Source organism: Tachyglossus aculeatus, chromosome 6, assembly GCF_015852505.1.
Source record: "Tachyglossus aculeatus isolate mTacAcu1 chromosome 6, mTacAcu1.pri, whole genome shotgun sequence".
NCBI classification, from domain to species: domain Eukaryota; kingdom Metazoa; phylum Chordata; class Mammalia; order Monotremata; family Tachyglossidae; genus Tachyglossus; species Tachyglossus aculeatus.
In genome coordinates this window covers 20089206-20107368 of record NC_052071.1, presented here as the reverse complement: position 1 = coordinate 20107368, position 18163 = coordinate 20089206, and the positions used below count along the sequence as shown (strand labels likewise).

Sequence of the window (18163 nt, the reverse complement as noted above, 5' to 3'; positions counted from 1 at the left end):
CTCACAGGTGATAAGAGCTCAAATCACCATCATGACCCAAATCCCCTGGACAGACAATAGAGTTTCATCAGATGGCACCAGTGGAGAAGTTCTGAATGCAAACCTGGGCTAGCATCCTTCTTTTGACCTGGAGAAGGGATTCTTAACTGTTGGCTTTCAGGCCACAGGTGTCATAATTAATGAAGTGAACACCTTCAAGATGTTGTAGTAACTGAAAATCTGTCACTATGGGCAGCAAAGGTGTGTTTCGCTTCTGTTATACTTTCCCAAGCACTTAGTGCAGTGTGCTATGCTCATCAGGTGCTCAATAAATAACCTCACTACAATTGTATACCAAGAGCTCATCCTGACCAAATCTGAGCCTTTGTCACCACACGCCCAACATCATTCCTGCATGTGCCCAGAGAAGGAGACTGTGGGCTAGAAATGGACTAGATTCTCCCCATCACATCTACAGCCTGAATCTAGCCTTAAATTCTCAGATAACCATATCTTTGGTCTGCTCAAGGATGAACTATGTAGCAACCATTTCAAAGATGTCTGATGAGAAAAGGAAGGGTTATGACTGGTTTTGTTGTGATGGCAGAAGCTTTGCAATGCCATTAAGCTGCATTTGGTTCAACCCTGGCTAAGTACCCGAGAGCTGACAGAGACTGGAAGGAAAAATGACTTCATCTTCGCCACATGTGTGTGAAAATTACACGAGATAAGCATTTCAATTGGAATGCTATTTGGTGAAGAAATAAAATGAGGTAATATTTCTCTCACCACATACCGTCACCAAGACAAAACTGAGGAAGAGGAATATGGTGGGAAGAAAGGGGATTTCCTAGCCAAGGGCAGAAAGTGTCGGCTAGCAAGGGAGAACTTTGTTCTTACCTTTAAGACCCTGGTTTTATCGGTGAACAGACATTTCACTGAGTCTCTTTAACACCCTGTGGGGCTCTCTAATATTATTTCAAGCCATTTTCATCAAGTATGGGAACACTCTCTTTCCCATGCAGAGAGAGGTAAATGGAGGGCACAGGAGGATGCTGTTTCCTTTGCCATCTTCCCATGGCCAAGCGAATCTGGGACACAATTGCTCTGGAAACGCTTTGGCAATGACATCCCAAGCCTTCTGGCAACTCATTCCAATTTCAACCCCCTGAGTTATCCTCTATCTTCCTCGGGAAGTCAGGCAGGAGGCCAATCAGAATTAGAATTTGCTTTCGAGAGTCAGGGCAAAGTACCTGAAAATGTCAAAGGCAACTTAGCATGTCCCACCTGCCTTTCTGGAGAAGAAATCCAATCAATCTCAATTGTCTTTCAATAAATCAGAAGTAGAGCAGGTGGGCCTGACTCACGGCTATAGAATTCCACTTGAAAATGTCAAGAACTGGTATTCTGAAAGCATATTTGACATTTTGGGTCAAATATCCCCAGATGAGGAAAAGGTGACTTTGGGTTGATGTTTCTGAAAGCCTGTCCCTAAAGAATCAACACCTCCAGGATCACAACTAACCAACGGAAAAGCTTCAAATAGATCCCAGTATTTTCACCTTCCAGTTTTAACCAGAACACACTCACACAGCACCAGGGACCTCATGAAGTAACGGGAAACTGAAGGGCCATTCTTATTTGAAGTTTTAGGAACATGTTATCAGCTGGAGAGATGGAATTGTGGTGACTAAGAGACTACAGGGCTGCTTTAGAAATGAATCACATTCATTTCCCCCATGGTTTTCTCACTCCTAGACAAAATGGAAAATGGGAATTATTTGTTTGCCTTAGAAATCCCTTAGAGGAAAGTTAAGTCAATTCTTTTTTCCTCCCTAAATTAATCATATGTGAGCTTCTGATTCTTTAGCATTAACGCAGGAGAAGGAAGAGATCAAATAGATTTGTGCATACAGATGGATGTGAAACTGATTTACCCTTTTTTAATATAAATCAAGAAAGTTGGAAGCTTGGGCACTGGTTGTCTGGCTGAAAGGGAACTTGCTTTTAATATTTTAACAGATGGCTTCAATTTCACATTTTATTTGTACCTTAAAATAGTTATTTGGGGAAACACGAGCAGCTGCAATTGACTTGTCGTTGATGCATCAAAACACTGTCAGTGTTGGAGGGGATGAGGTTAAAATTCAACCGTCTTCTGATTCCACTATTATCCCCGGTGTGTTAAACTTGACAGAAATTGGCTTATGGTCCATAATTTAGGGTACAAGTCAAGGGATCCTCAAAGCAAAAACCTCTCTGCTGATCCTTTTTCAGACTGCATATCAGCCTCACTTTATGATTTCAGGATCCTTGACCATTCACAGATCTTCCAATTGAGATTTTCAATATCCCTACTTATTCTGCTCTCCATTTTGGCTAACAAGATATGCAGTGCTGGGGAACCGTAGGTTCCCGTGGCCAGGAGCAGTGGTGCCTATCATTTTCTAATCTGTCGTGTGCCCTATCCCTCCCTGCTCTGAGCACTCTGATTGTCCCACCAATTCTCTAACATGAGCTCCTTAACATTACAACTATAGTACTTGTTAAATGCTTACTGTGTGCCAAGCACTGTTATGCAGGAAATGTAACAGTGACTTTTCTAAACAGCGATTTGATCTGATTTATGTACACAATGTCAGGTAAACATATGATTTCTATATATAAAGTTATCATGATTTTCCTTGTAACTTGAGCAACATTTAGAAGCTAACAGTATTTTTAATAAATGATTTTCACAAACAGTATGTTCCTTTATAATATTTAGTCCACTAACACTTTGCTAGTGTTACAATAAAGTAACGATAGACTGAAAGCTCGTGGTGGGCTGGGAATCTATCTCCTGCTCTGCTGCATTATACTCTTCAGGCCACTGAGTACGATGCCGTGTACTAAGCGCTTCGGAAGTACAAGTTGACCAGCCTTAAATCTATGCAGAAGACCCACTCAATACTCCTAGAGAAGCAAAACATACCAGTGTTCAATACAGTTCCTGGCACATAGCAAGCACGCTTAATACTACTTAAAAAAAGCAAAACACACACACTGCCCCCCCCGCCTTCCCTATACTGAGAGAAGCCTGGCCACTGGAGGCAGGAATAGCAGCCATTATATGTAATGCTGCATATGCATGTGGGTCTGTACTCCTTGAGCACTTTGATACTCACTCCACCCCAGCCCTGCGGCACTTATGCGCACACCCCGATACTCTGTTATTTTCCCAACCTGTAGTTTCTTTTAGAGTCTGTCTCCCCCACTACACCGGCAGCTTCTTGAGGGTAATGATTCTGTCTACCAACTGCATTGTACTTTCCCAAGTTCTTAGTTCAGAGCTCTGCACACAAGGAAATGCGCCGTAAATATTGTAGCTTGACTGTTAGCAACTCTACTGCACTGTACTCTCCCAAGCACCTGATACAGTGCTCTAAACATGGACAGCGCTCAATAAACCCTTTTGATGGATTGATTGCCGCCAACAGCTGGGATAGGCACTACCGACTGCCCCTTCCATTACCGGAAGCTCAGGCGTTAGGAGCTTTCCTCTCCCTCCTCCATTTTAGAAACAAGCAGCGTGGCTTAGTGGAAAGAGCACGGGCTTGGGAGTCAGAGGTCGTGGGTTCTAATCCCGGCTCCGCCACTGCTCAGCTGTGTGACTTTGGGCAACTCACTTGACTTCTCTGTGCCTCAGCGACCTCATCTGTAAAATGGGGATTAAGACTGTGATCCCCACGTGGGACAACCTGCTTACCTTGTATCTACCCCAGCGCTTACAGCAGTGCATAGTACGCGCTTAACAAATGCCATAATTATTATCTTCTCATAGAAAGCACAAAACAGAGTGGAGTGGTTTAGGTACCCTTAGCTGGCTTTCTTTCCCCATCAATCAGTGGTGCTTAATGAGGATTTACGGGGTGCAGAGTAATAATAATAATAATGATGGCATTCGTTAAGCACTTACTACGTGCGAAGCGCTGGGGGGGGCGTTACGAGGTCATCAGGTTGTCCCACGTGGGGAGGCCCAGAGAAGTTAAGTGACTTGCCCAAAGTCACACAGCTGACAAGTGGCAGAACCGGGATTAGAATCCATGACCTCTGGCTGCCCAGCCCATGCTGTTTCCACCGAGCCACGCTGCTGTACTAAGCGCTTGGGAGAGTCCAAAACAACAGAGTTGGCAGACATAACCCCTCGCTCCAGTCTCCTTCCTGTTGCCGCAACAATAATCAATCGATCCATCAATCAAAGGTATTTATTTAGCGTCTACTATGCACAGGACACTGTACTAAGCACTTGGGAGAGTACAATACAACAGACATAGCGGACACGTTCCCTGCAGACATAGCCCCTCGCTCCAGTCTCCTTCCTGTTGCCGCAACAATAATCAGTCAATCGATCCATCCATCAAAGGTACTGATTTAGTATCTACTATGTGCAGAACACTGTACTAAGCACTTGGGAGAGTACAACAGACGTAGCGGATACGTTCCCTGCCCAAAGAGTCTAGAGAAATGAGCTTACAGAGGGGCGAGAACGGGTTTTCAGAGCTGCAGCCATACCCTTAGGTTCCGCCCCTGAATTGCTCAGGCTTCGGTTCCCCAGTACAGGCCCCCAAACTCAGCGAGCGTCCAGGCAGGGAAGAAAGTGAATCGGCCGGTCAGAATCCGGGCCGGAGGGCCCAGCCCTTCGATTCTAGCTCCTTCAATCACCTCTTTGTGGTTTCTTCTCGCAGAGATCCAAAATAGCCGTCTACGAGAAAATGTGGTCGTACATGAAATCGGCAGAGCCGTCGGTTTTTACCAAAACAACGGCAGACGGGGTGGCGAGAGTCCGGAAGTCGAAGGGGAAGTTCGCCTTCCTGCTCGAGTCGACCATGAACGAGTACATTGAGCAGAGAAAGCCGTGCGACACGATGAAAGTTGGTGGAAACCTGGATTCTAAAGGCTACGGTGTGGCAACTCCCAAAGGCTCAGCATTAAGGTGGGTGGAATAATATAACAATATCCATGTTGTTATAGTATTCCACCTACCCTGATGTATTGTGTTGTCGTTTTCTTTCTTGTGGATTTTGAGGTAAACTTAAAGTTTAAAAATCTTCGCTATTCCATGGAGTTAAATAAGACGGTAAATTATGGTTTCATCTATTTAATGCATCCATTTTTTAACGTTCTCTCTGTGTGTTGTCCTCTCTGACTGTTTGTTGCTCTTTTAATTTTATAGTTCAATGGCTTTTTCGATTTAAATGGTGAAAGCCAAGTTACAGTGCCATACGTGACGAATGTTAATTGCATGATGTGGTGTTCTCGTTACTTTTTTTCCTCAAAAAACAATTTCCCCATCCCGCACACTTCAGTTTTGAGCGAATGTTATCCTCCATGCCACCTTCCAATATTTAACCCTGTATTTGCTGTACAGACATTTTTATAGCTCCACGTTCTGTGAAATTTAGCCAATTTGTCCTCTTGTGCTCCTTTTTGATACGTTAACGATTTCCTGAGCATTTGTGCATTTTCTTACAAGTTATGTTTTATCGTTTCAAGAAATGCTGTTAACCTGGCAGTATTAAAACTGAATGAGCAAGGCCTCTTGGACAAATTGAAAAACAAATGGTGGTACGACAAAGGAGAGTGCGGCAGCGGGGGAGGTGACTCCAAGGTCAGCCTCAATGTCACCACAATCGGGTACCTTAGTGAAGAGTAATCGGCAAGACTGTTATCTTATTGTGGAAGAGAGAGAGCGCACAGTGAGACACACTTGAGCCGGAACGACGGAGTCGTTCTCCTGTCCAGCGGCTTTTAAGCGGGACAGTCGTCAAGGCACTGCCCACCACTTTGATCTAACTTGGGTCCCTTATTCCACTCCCAGACAGAGGCTCCCCCCACAACGTGTCGTCCCAGGTGCAAGGTGGTCTGTTCGCCCCCATCCCCGGGGGCTGAGGCTCGTAGAAACCAGAGACAGAGAGAGAGAGAGAGAGAGAGAGAGAGAGAGAGAGAGAGAGAGAGAGAGAGAGAGTCGTGCCCGTGAGGCTGCCCGCCACCGCAGCCCAACGGCGCGAGGAAGCATGGTTTTGCCCATTCGGGTGCGTGTTAGCTCGCAGGCTTTGTTCCTTGGAGGTCGTCCTTGGGAGGGACTCGGTTTGGCAAGTGCGGACTAGGTGATCTGCATGCAAGGTGGCCCGTTTCAAACAGACCCCATTTTACCTGAAGGCGAAAAAGGGGCCTTCGGCTGGAGTGAAATGGGACCTGTTTGAACCGGACCCCCCTGGATCTAGATTTTAAAGAGCCATTTTTAGAACTAACCCAGGGTCGTCGTGCGTTATGTGTTGATGTGTTGATGGAACGGATTCACGGCTGCTGCTCCTTAGCCTCTCTTTCGGTTCAGGTGGGTCCCGCGCGGGTGGTGACAGAACGCGGCTGCTTCTAACAGCTCTGCCTCAGCAAAAGTAAATAAGCAACCGTAAACCAGCCAGTAATCAGGTCTAGAAGGTATAGCGGTTTTCCAAGCTGCATGGGACAGTATTAAGCTCAGAAGACACTGTACCGAGTGAATTGTGGTAGACATATTTGGTAAGTACGGCACGGTACTTGAGACTAAACTGCAGTATCTAAGGTTAGACCATCGAAACATCTAGGGATTCGATATTGAAGGGTACGTTTCAAGATGACTTTTGGAGTCCCTACGTGGTTTACGTCATTGGTATTGGCTAGACACTTCATATCCATTTGTATTACCAATCCATTTCCCAGAGCTGTAAACTCATGACCCATGCATGTTCTATTGGGCTAAAGGTAATCTGTTGCCTGTCAATCTTTATATTCTCATCCAAGTAGCAAGAGCCTACACATTTTTTTATCATGGGTGTGAGTGCCTGTCAAACTCCGAGTGTGTAGGCTAGACTGCCTCTATAATTGTCTCATCGTTCCTGCTCAAAGGAGTGGCATGATTGTAAAGAGCCAGAGAAAATAGCCTCATTCCCCTTTTGACCCCAAAGCTCTGACTAGCTACGATTATCAAGCCTTCACAAAGCATTATTGTGGAGGTTGATAAAGCTTCCGACGCCTCTTTTGCAAGGCTACAAGAAGCATCTTGAAAAATGACTCACCAAGAACTACTCCTCTGGTATATCCAGCTTCTGCTTCACCGATTCTAATTAAATCAAGGTGTGACTTCTAGCTACCAGAAATTGTCTCGAACAATGCTCTTAGCAAGGCATCCCTTACAATCACTTTCTCTAATGACCTCAGGAGTTAGATAACTCCTTTTGACAGTAAAGGGTAATACCTGCAGCCAACCCATATTCAGGAGCTGGTTAACCAATCTGAAGATTATTCTTCAGGACCTCTGCTTGCCTCTTTCCCTTCTGTCCCCATCTACTGGCTATTTTACAGCTACTGGGCCACTGTACCACAGGGTGGAAAGGGGAAGGGAAAAGGAGGCAAACATCAAATCGGTCGCTTTTGCAATCTGGTAGCCGAGCCAGTCAAATCTGCAGGAGGACAACAGAGACCAGTTCAAGCCATCAGTAGGAACTGGTCAGAGGAAACTAGAAACTCCCAAATCAAAGTTTGTTCTCCAACACCCACTTGGAGCATGCCCACTCTTATTCATTCATTCATTCATAGTTATTGAGTACTTACTGTGCAGAGCACTGTACTAAGCACTTGGGAGAATACAATACACCAATAAGCAGACACTTTCCCTGCCTCCGAGCTTACAGAATGCACATGCAGTCCTTCCCTTGACAGGCATGATGGCTTGAGACCACGGCCAGGGTTACGGAGGAGGAGAAGAAGCTAGAGTCAGGAGATAAGGAGATGGAGCCTCAGTGGAGTCTCTGGCAAGCTCAGAAGATCCCGTGGCTCCTAAAGAGCTTGTGGGATGAGTCCAAATGCCTACCCAAGACCACCCATTCCCTCCAGGAGGCCCCCAGAGCCATCCAAGGTCAAATAGAGGACCGATGGACACGGAACTAGATGAGTGCGAGAAGGCACTGTGGGGTGGTAGGTCCTGGGGATAACTTTGGCCAGGAGCCCTCTGGGACTACCACTGCCCTAAACATCCCCCTGGGTGATGACTGCAGCACCTATCAGTTTAGGAGACTCTGGAGAGGTAGATGGAAACTCTTTGCTAAAGCTGAGTTTCAGAACAATCTGTTCCAGCCTAATCCCATTATAATGAATGCACTGTTCTATATTTCCTCTACAGTTAACTGGGGGTCAGAGAGAGTACTAACTTCTACAGGACAAAAGTGGTAAAACCAAGTAATTCTCCATAGCCTTCATGATAGCGTCATGATAAAGTGTAAAATAACTTATGCTTTTAGCAATTCGATGAATATCTTGAATCTGATGGCGGGTGACTAGTTGTCAAATATATCTGTTTTTTTCTCAACCAGCCTGTTTACTAGGCAAACAACCTGTTTGCACAGGTGATCATGAGTGATGAATCCCGGGGAACACCGACAAGTGTTGGTGGCCTGTCCTACCGTCTGAAACCCAGCCGGCAGAACGTGTAAAAGTCTTGCTTTGGGCCGGGACGACGGGGATCCCCCCTCCCCGCCCCCAACAGGGGTGGCCATGGTGGTGAATCCAAGGTAGGGCAGACAGCCACGACAGCAGCCGCAGGTAAGCGTAGAGAACGAGAAACCGATTCTGCTGGGGAGCAGCCTGTGGAAGTGGCCACAGTGTCTGAAGCAACGGTGGTGGTGATAGTGGTGGTAGACAGAGAAGGAATGACAGCTTGGACTGCCGGTCCTCTACCCCTACCTGCTGCTGCAGCGGTGGTTGGCTGCCTCATGCCAAGCCGTCTTATTGTCTCAATGGAAACTCCTGCATGAGTGCTTCTACCTCTGTGTTTCTCTTTCCATCTGGTTCTCCAGTCCCAGTCTGTCTCCCCTTAATCCATTTCGCTCCTTTCCACTCCCAGATGTCATCCCATTGCCCATTATGAGCTCGAGAAAACATGGTGCCGCTCGACTCAGTCTTTCCAAGCCTTCAGGATCGTTTAATAGAAGCGTTCTGTCCCTCAACGTGTGGCTAGTGACAAATGTGCAGTTGGAATGAATGTTTCTCCCATCGGGTTTTGCTGGTTCTAGTCAGCAAAAGTGGTTTCTCTGCAATAGAGAGCGCGAGTTGTCTAAAATATTTATAGCTATTTAATGTTCAATCCATTGGAAAGTATACGACTAGTTAAAATACTTAAATCAGTACCGTATTTTAAAATGGAAGGCATTAAGGACAGCCAGCTTTCTCCACTTTCCTCTGGACCAGTAGCCAAAGACTTAACCAAGAACAATAATCCTCATGAATAAATCCACAAGTCCCGGTTATTAAACCAGAGTCCATTCTTCTTTAACAATCTCTAAGGCACAGGCAAGATAATGGAAATTAGAACTGTGGTTTGGGGATTTTTAATCTATGAACTGCAAATAACCCTTTTGTGCTTGAGGTTTATTATAATGTGTTTGTAAATGTGGTAATTAAGAGCCAGTGGCTTGTTTCCCTATAAACCTGAATCACCAAGGGGTTTATGACTCAGTGACTGTAAATCACAGTAGAGTGGAATTGAGGGGCTAAATTTTTCATTCAGGCCCAACTGCTTCTGTCTTCTCTCTTTGCCTATCCCTTACCCCAAGCTAAAATTTTAATCTCTCACCCATTTTTTTATTCCAAAGCTGTGGCCACTAACATTTGAGTTTCTGCCACACAACAGACCCCCTGGGAAAGGGGTTTTGCCATTACCATATATTTGTCAGGCAGCTGATGCAAGCTGCTTCTTGTTATTCCAAATACATATATGCATTTAACAGAAATATGCATTGCTTTCCCATATGTTCTTCAACTTTTTCAAGTGGGATAGGTCCAGGGGTTCAGATATCACACACTGACTTTACCATCAGATCCCTAAAATGCAATTAGCGCCTTTAGATAAGAATAATAAGTGAATGGGGATTATACTTTCCAGTTGGTACAATTCAGCTCTAAGGGCTGCCTTTCTTCTCTGACACCTTGTTATCTCTCCTTCTCCCTTTTCTCCCTTTCCACCCTGCCTTTTAGGATTCTCTCCCCTGTGAAAATTGTACTGATAGCTCATCCAAAAGGATTTTAATAATAAGCTTGACTAACCACTCTAGGAATGGTGCTGAAAGTAACTTGACTTGGGATAACCCGGATTGATGTGTGCTGCGGTCACTTCCTGATATTGTTGTATGTATATGTAGGCAAGAATAATGACAGATAAGTGACACCTGGGTGTTAGATTGATCTCCCTGGAAATGCAGAGACTCTGGTTTGAGGTCCAGAAGTGGGGTGAGTAGATGTGATTTCTTGGCTTGCCTCTGTATGTGCTGCTGCCATCTTCTAGAAGAAAGACCGTGTTCTTCTCTCGTGACAGTTTCCTTTACTTAATGCTACTTCAACTGCCCTTTGACTCTTCTGAGTTGTAATCCTGACATTTCCTCTTGTGTTTACAATACACTGTAGTCTCGAAGCTTGGTGATTTGAGGTTTGCTCAGACCAGTGGTTACCAAAGCCTGTAATTTTTGTCATATATCCTTAGTTTCCCAAAATTACCAAAAAAAAAATTTCTGATGGACCCCAAAAGTGGATATTGGTTTGTTTGAGGTACCTATATATGTGTATGTATATATATGTATATTTTGTGGGGAGCAAAGAGGGTTTGGTGACTATGCTTTTTGCCAGGCAGAGCATAACTATGACCTACAAGCTCAGGGCTTCACAGATAACTTTAAGGTGGAAAAAACTGTGCTTCAAGTTCACAAATTGTGCCCATTTTAGGCACTGTACAACAGCAGTTCCAGTGGAAGTGTACCATAGAAAGGTACATACTTAAGTTTAAAAGACAACATCATTTGAATAGGAAGTCATGTTTCTTCTCTAGAAGGTTTGCTTTACTATAGAGACGGGCAAAAGATAAAGCAAATCATCAAAGAATATCGGGGAGGAAGACAGTCTCAGAACTAAAAGTTGTGGAGTAAAATTTAGAAGGTATAATCTAGAGTCTATTTCAGGGATTTCTTTTGATTTGGGACCTGGTTTCTTTGCATTTTAGTAAGATAATAGAAAACCAGATCTTCCTAGAGGCAGGACAAGGAGAAAACAGGGAGAGGGTTGGCCAATGAATTATTCTGCCAAAGGCTCTGTGAAAATTACAATGCTGCCCCGTCGCACCACTTTTCCTAACACAGGATGAAAAATAAATTGATTAAGCAGTATGATGCGGGACTCCCATTCACACTGCCAGTGGAATCCACGTGAATTTGTTCCAGGATCATGACTTCTAATGAAATGCAAGGAAATAATAGTTGTTCAGTAAGTGACTTAGCTTCTGCGGATCACGTTTAGGAAGGTAGGCAAGGCGTCTCAGCATTTGCAGTTGTATTTCAGATTAACATTTGCAATTTCCTCTGCTCCTTCCTTCCACCTCCCATTCAGCCAATCAATTAATGGTATATATTGAACTCTTACTGTGTGCAAGCAATGTGGGCAAGCTTGGGAGAGGAAAATACAAGAGATTGGTAGACATTATGTCTGTCCTGAAAGAGCTGTTTCTTCAATAAAGGGGCCATGGCTACATTCAGGATTCCTGATGACTCCAGAAAGAGTAGAACTCTTACCCCATGGGGGAAAATTTGGCCCTTATCTAAATCCCATTTCTGTAATTATGCTGCCAGCCACCTGCTCAGGTGTTTGAACTACGCCTGCCATAGAAGCAGTGCTCTAGACTGCTCTTCTAGCCCTAGACTTCTCTGAGCAAAAGACATGTACCTTGTCAGTCACACACTTTTTCTCTGTTTCCTTTGGTGCCACTGTTGCAAACCAAGAACTGGCCTAGATGAACCACTGCCTTGGCCAGCTACAATGGTGGGCTGGTTCTTATGTTAAGATAATCCTACAGGGAATTGAATTTTGGTTAGGGAAGTAATTGGCCACTAAAGTCCCCTTTGTAAGGCTAAGAGAAGGTCTTCAGATAAGTTAACTGGACAAAGAAAGGACTCCATGTGATTCATAATTCATGTTTTGAAACACCAATCTCATCTTTCACACAGCTGACAGTCTCTCTCGGCTCTGATCTGGTGGGGTCCTCCTTCACCTAGTCAGGTCCTGGGACAGGCTTTCCCATTCATTCACATTTACTGAGCACCCTACTGTTCTCAGAGCACAAACTAGGTGCTGAAAAAAATAATGTAACAAAATAGTAAAAATGTAAAAAAAAAACAAAAAAAACCCCACTGCCCTGGCTTCAAGGAGCCTACAACCTAATAGGGAGATGGGAAAACAGATATTTACACATGCGGAGGGAGCAGGAGGAAAAATATGCCAGCTGCTTAGGGGCATCTGGTTTTGCAGGGCTGATGTTTTAGCTTTGTCCACATATTTAAACTTAAAATGGGAAATAGTAAAACACTGGAACAGAAACCCGATGATCTGAAACAGCACAATGACCGGATTCATTGAAGCATCAATTGGCCATTCTGCAGATTAAGTGGAATGTCAGTCGGTCAGAATGGGGAAGAGAATAATTCATCACTAGTAATAGCAATAGTATTTGCTGAGTACTTACTGTGAACCGAATCATATTTTAGGGCTCTGGAATCATACAGGGAACATTTGCGGGAACCCTGTCCTCAAAGAGCTTTCAGTCTAACGTTAAAGGCAAAGATAAGTAAACGGATAAAACAATAATAAAAGATGAAAGAAAGACTATTTCTCAAATGGAAAGCAGGTGCTTTATACAGCAACTAGCAAGGTCCTACTGACATCAGTAGGATTTTTTTTCTCAGCAGTACTGAGCACTTACTCTGTGCCGCGTACTGCATTAAGCACTTGGGAGAGTACAAGGGAGTAAGGAGAAGACATGATCTCTGTCATGAAGGAGCTTAAAACCTACCAGAGGAGGCAGACATTGTATAATTATTATAATTCCCCTTCAAGTTACTGTCATTGAAAGCCTTCATGAGGATGAGAAAGTTCCTACTCTAGGAGAGAACAGAATTTAAGCAACATGTTTTGGAAGTCATCTCAATTTAATCGAATTTCATAAAATGACAGGCAAGCCCTGACTCTTAAGTGCAATCACTGAATTATGTTCACTCCTGTATTGGATTTTATAAGCAGCCATTTGCAAAATGCCACAAAATTCAGAATTGTTCCCATGAAATGTTCATGGAGCTATATTCCCTAACAGAGAGACCCATCGGTGTGTTTCAATCACTGGCATTGTTATGAACTACGAAAATGACTTGCAGAAGCTTTCAAATCTTAATCCAGTATGCACACATTATTGAATTAGCTCTTTGCACTTATATTAAATTATGATCCTATTAGCGGGGAGTTAAATATGTTTGAGCCACATTCATGAGATCCATAAATATAGTTATACTTTACAAAGCCAGCTGCTACCAGAAACACCCTGCAGACCATTTTAGAGGGAAGACAAGGGTGTGATGACAATAGAAGATGCCTTTGGGTAGTGTATGTGTGTGCAAATGTATGTTTCAGAATGCAAGCCGCACACGCGATACTAATGGGCTCTGGAGGCATTCCAGAATTCATCTGAGGCTAAACAGTTGAAACTACTAGAACCTCACGCTCCTAGAAACCCTCCATCGGAAACCCATAGAAGACAGAAAGCGAATTTCCTGTCCAGAACAAGGGGAGGCTTGTTCTGTGGCCTTGCCGCTGGACAGATTTAATGGTGGGAAAAAGCAGATCGTAACCAAAATGCCCAATCTAGGAAAAGGAAGAGTGGGTCACCCTTCCTGCATTTTGCCTGTTTAGTCTCCCCAATTAGAGCAAAAGTCCCATACGGGAAGGGAAGTGTCATTTTGCTTTTTTGCTTCCCAAGCACTTACTTCAGCGTGCTGGACCCAGCGGATGCTTGATGAATGCTACTGCTATTACAACTATTACTACCACTACTAGTCTTCCTGATCTAATCCCAGACCTCTGGCTTTGCTGTTGAAGAGTCATAAACCTCAAGGTTGGTCACAGCAAGAAATTTCCCAACCCAGCAAAAACTGAAATGATGATCTGCTGGTTGATATTCTATCAATCAGTGGTATTTACTGAGTGCCTTCAGTGTCCAGAGCAGTGTACTGGGTGCTTAGAAGAGTACACAAGAGTCAGTAGACCTCATCTGGCCCTCAAGAATTTACAATCTAATGGGGGAGAAAGACAAAAAATAATTTAAATATAGGAGGAAAGACAGGTTGGAAACATGGATAAGAAAGGGCTTAGAGAGCAGGGTGTGAAGTTAATAAAAATCTAAGTAATAATAATAATAATGATGGCATTTGTTAAGCGTTTACTATGTGCGAAGCGCAAAGCACCGTTCTAAGCACTGGGGAGGATACAAGGTGATCAGGTTGTCCCACAGGGGGCTCACAGTCTTAATCCCCATTTTACAGATGAGGTAACTGAGGCCCAGAGAAGTTAAGTGCCTTGCCCGAAGTCACAGCTGACAACTGGAGAAGCCAGGATTTGACCCATGACCTCTGACTCCAAAGCCCGTGTTCTTTCCACTGAGCCATGCTGCTTCTCTAAGTACTATTGCTGCCAATAGCGCTATAAGAGCACAACTGCTAAGGCTGGGAGTCAATCGATTAATGGTATTTATTGAGCACTTATTTGTGTGAGAGCACGTAGTAAGTGCTTGGGAGAGTATGATACAACAATGTTAGTACGTACGTTTCGTGCCAACAATGAGCTTACGGTCTAGAGGAATCTGGTATTTATTGAGCAAGTAACTGCACAGAGCACTATAATATGCACTTGGGAGGGTACAAATCAACAAGTTTGGATGATGTGATCACTGCCCTCAAGAAGCTGACAATCTAATGAGGGAGACAGGCATTAAAATAAATTACAGATAGGGAAGCATCGCAATATAGCAATGTGTACTACAGTGCTGTGGGCCTGGAGTTGGGGTGAGTATCCAAGTGCACACCTAAGTGCCTAGGTGAAGAAGATGGGAGGGAGACTAGGGTAAATAAATGTGGGGTTAGGCAGGAAAAGCCTCTTGGAGGAGTTATGATTTTAGTAGAGTATTTTGAAGATGGGCAGAGTGGTGGTCTGTCAGGTCTACACCTGCTGTCTCAAATTCCTCCCTTCCAGTTCTCTCCTTAACCCCCTCCAATCTGGCTTCCGTCCCATTCACTCCACAGAAACTGCCCTCTCAAAGTTCACCAAGGATCCCCTTCTTTCCAAATCCAATCCTAATCCCCCTCGACATCTCAGCTGCCTGAGACACTGTGGACCACCCCCTTCTCCTGGAAACGTTATCCAACCTTGGCTTCACTGACTCAGTCCTCTCCTGGTTCTCCTCTTACCTCTCTGGCTGTTAATTCTCAGTCTTCTTCATGGGCTCCTCCTCTGCCTCCCCCAGTAACTGCGGGGGTTCCTCAAGGTTCAATTCTAGGTCCCCTTCTATTCTCCATCTACACCCACTCCCTCGGAGAACTTGTTCGTTTCCACGGCTTCAACTGCCTCCTCTGTGCAGATGATACCCAAATCTACATCTTCAACCCTGTTCTCTCACCTTCCCTCCAATCTCGAAGCTCCTCCTGCCTTGAAGACATCTCTACTTGGATGTCCTTCCATCACCTCAAACTAACGTGTCCAAAACAGAGCTCCTTATCTTTCCACCCAAATCCTGTCCTCACCGACTTTACCATCAAGGTAGATGGCACCATCATCCTTCCTGTCTCACAAGCCCATAACCTTGGCGTTATCCTTGACTCCTCTCTCTCACTCGACCCACATATTCAATCCATCACTAAATCCTGTCGGTCCCACCTTCACAACATAGCTAAAACCCACCCTTTCCTCTCCATTCAAACTGCTACCACGTTAATACAGTCCCTCATCCTATCCTGCCTGGATTATTGCATCAGCCTCTTTGCTGATCTCCCAGCCTCCTGTCTCTCCCCACTCCACTCCATACTTCACTTTGCTGTCCGGATCTTTTTTCTATAAAAATGTTCCGGACATGTCCCCCATTCCTCCAAAAACTCCAGTGGTTGCCCATCCACCTCCCCATCAAACAAAAACTCACCACTGGCTTTAAAGCACTCCACCACCTTGCCGCCTCCTACCTCACCTTGCTTCTCTCCTTCTACAATCCAGCCCACACACTTTGCTCCTCTAGTGCTAGTTTTCTCACTGTACCTGGGTCTCGCCCTAGCCCATGTCTTGCCTCTGGCCTGGAACACCCTCCCTCCACAAATCCAACAGGCAATTACTCTCCCCCTCTTCAAATCCTTAGTGAAGGCACATCTCCTCCAAGAGGCCTTCCCAGACTAAGCCCCATCTTTCCTCATCTCCCACTCCCTTGTGCATCACCCTGACTTGTTCCCTTTGTTCTTCCCCTCCCCTAGCCCCACAGCGCTTATGTACATATCTGTAATTTTATTTATTAAGTATTCATAGCTCTCTCCCCACCTCTGTACTGCAAGCTCATTGCGGGCAGGGAATATTTCTGCTTATTGTTGTACTGTACTTTCCCAAACTCTTAGTACTGTGTTCTGTACACAGGAAGCGCTCAATAAATATGACTGAAAGGATGAATTAATTAATGAATATGAAGGGGGAGGGAGTTACAAGCCAGAGGGAACACTTTCAGAAAGGGATAGGCAAGATAAAAATAAGACTGAGGCACAACGACTGGTCATCGTTAGAGGAAAGAAGTGTGTGGGCTTCATTACAGTAGATTAGCAAGGTAAGGGAGGAAGGGGAGAGCTGAATGAATGCGGTAAAGTTCATGGTAAGCAGTTTCTGTTTCATGAAGAACACGGGCAGCCATTGGAGGGCTCTGAGGAGTGAGGAGAGCTGTACAGAACTTTTTTTTTTTTTTTGGAAAAATGATCGTGGCAGCTGAGTGAAGTATTGACTGGCGTGGGGATTGACTGAAGGCAGGGAGGTCAATGAGGAGGCTGATGGAGTAGTCAAGGCAGGATGTGATAAGAGCTTGGATCAATGTGCTAGCAATCTGACTGTAGAGGGAGAGGTGGATATTAGAGATGGTATGAAAGAACAAACAGGATTTGGTGACAAACTGAATATGTGGGTTTAGTGAGAGATGTGTGTCATGGGTAATGACAAGATTTCAGACTTGGGAAAGTCATGGGGGAGGACAGGATTTGGCTGGGAAGATAAGGACTTCTATTTTGGACATTTTGTTTTGGGTAGATATGACCTGGGGAGAGGAAACAATCAGGAAAAGCCTCCAATTCTCTTCTTGACTTCCTGGAATTTGGCTTCTGCCTTCTCCACTCCACACAAACTACCCTCTTTAAGGAACCAATGACTTTCTTTTTGCCAAATCCAACAGCCTCTACTTCCTCCTAAACTTCCTTGACCTCTTAGGTGCCTCAACACTGTGGACCACCCCCTTTTCCTGGAAACATTACCTAACCTTGGCGTCACTGATACTATGCTCTCCTGGTTCTCCTCCTGTCTCTCTGACCACTCCTTCTCATGCTCTCTCTCAGACTCCTCTGCCTCTCACCCTCAGACAGTGGGGGTCCCTCAAGACTCAGTTCTGGGTCCCTTTCTATTCTCCATATAAACGCACTCCCTCGGAGAACCTGTTTACTCCCAAGGTTTCAATTTCTACCTCTCCAGCCACAACCCCTCTCCTTCTCTGCAGTCTCGTATTTCCACCTGCCTTCAGGACATCTCTACTTGGATATCCCACTGACAACTCAAACTTAACTTGTCAAAAACAAAACTCCTCATCTTCCCACCCAAACCTTATCCCTCTCCTGACTTTCCCTTCACTGTAAACGACTCCACTCTGCTCCAACTCACAAGCCCGTAACTTTGGCATTATCCTCGACTCACCTCTCTCATTCAGCCTGCATATTCAATCTGTCATCAAATCGTGCTGGTTCTACTTTTCTCACAATGGCTAAAGCCCACCCTTTCCTCTCCATCCCAACTGCTACTACGCTGATCCAAACACATCCCATCTTGACTACTGCATCAGCCTCCTCGCTGACCTTCCTGCCTCCTCTCTCTCCCTATCCAGTCCTTATTTCACTATGTTGCCTGGACCATTTTTCCAAAAAAAAATTCAGTCTGCATCTTCCCACTCCCCAAAAACCTTCAGTGGATACCCATCTACCTCTGCATCAAACAGAAACTCCTTAAAATCAGCTTTAAAGCACTC

At 44.8% G+C, this 18163-nt stretch overlaps 1 protein-coding gene across 1 annotated transcript in view; it reads left to right on the top strand.

The window, feature by feature from the left end:
* Nucleotides 1–18163, top strand: part of GRIA3 (glutamate ionotropic receptor AMPA type subunit 3) — a 115146-nt gene that overhangs the window by 77006 nt on the left and 19977 nt on the right. The window contains exon 10 of the mRNA XM_038747703.1: nt 4707–4954. Within this exon, the coding sequence (XP_038603631.1) occupies nt 4707–4954 (248 nt within the window). The remainder of the gene's footprint in view (nt 1–4706; nt 4955–18163) is intronic.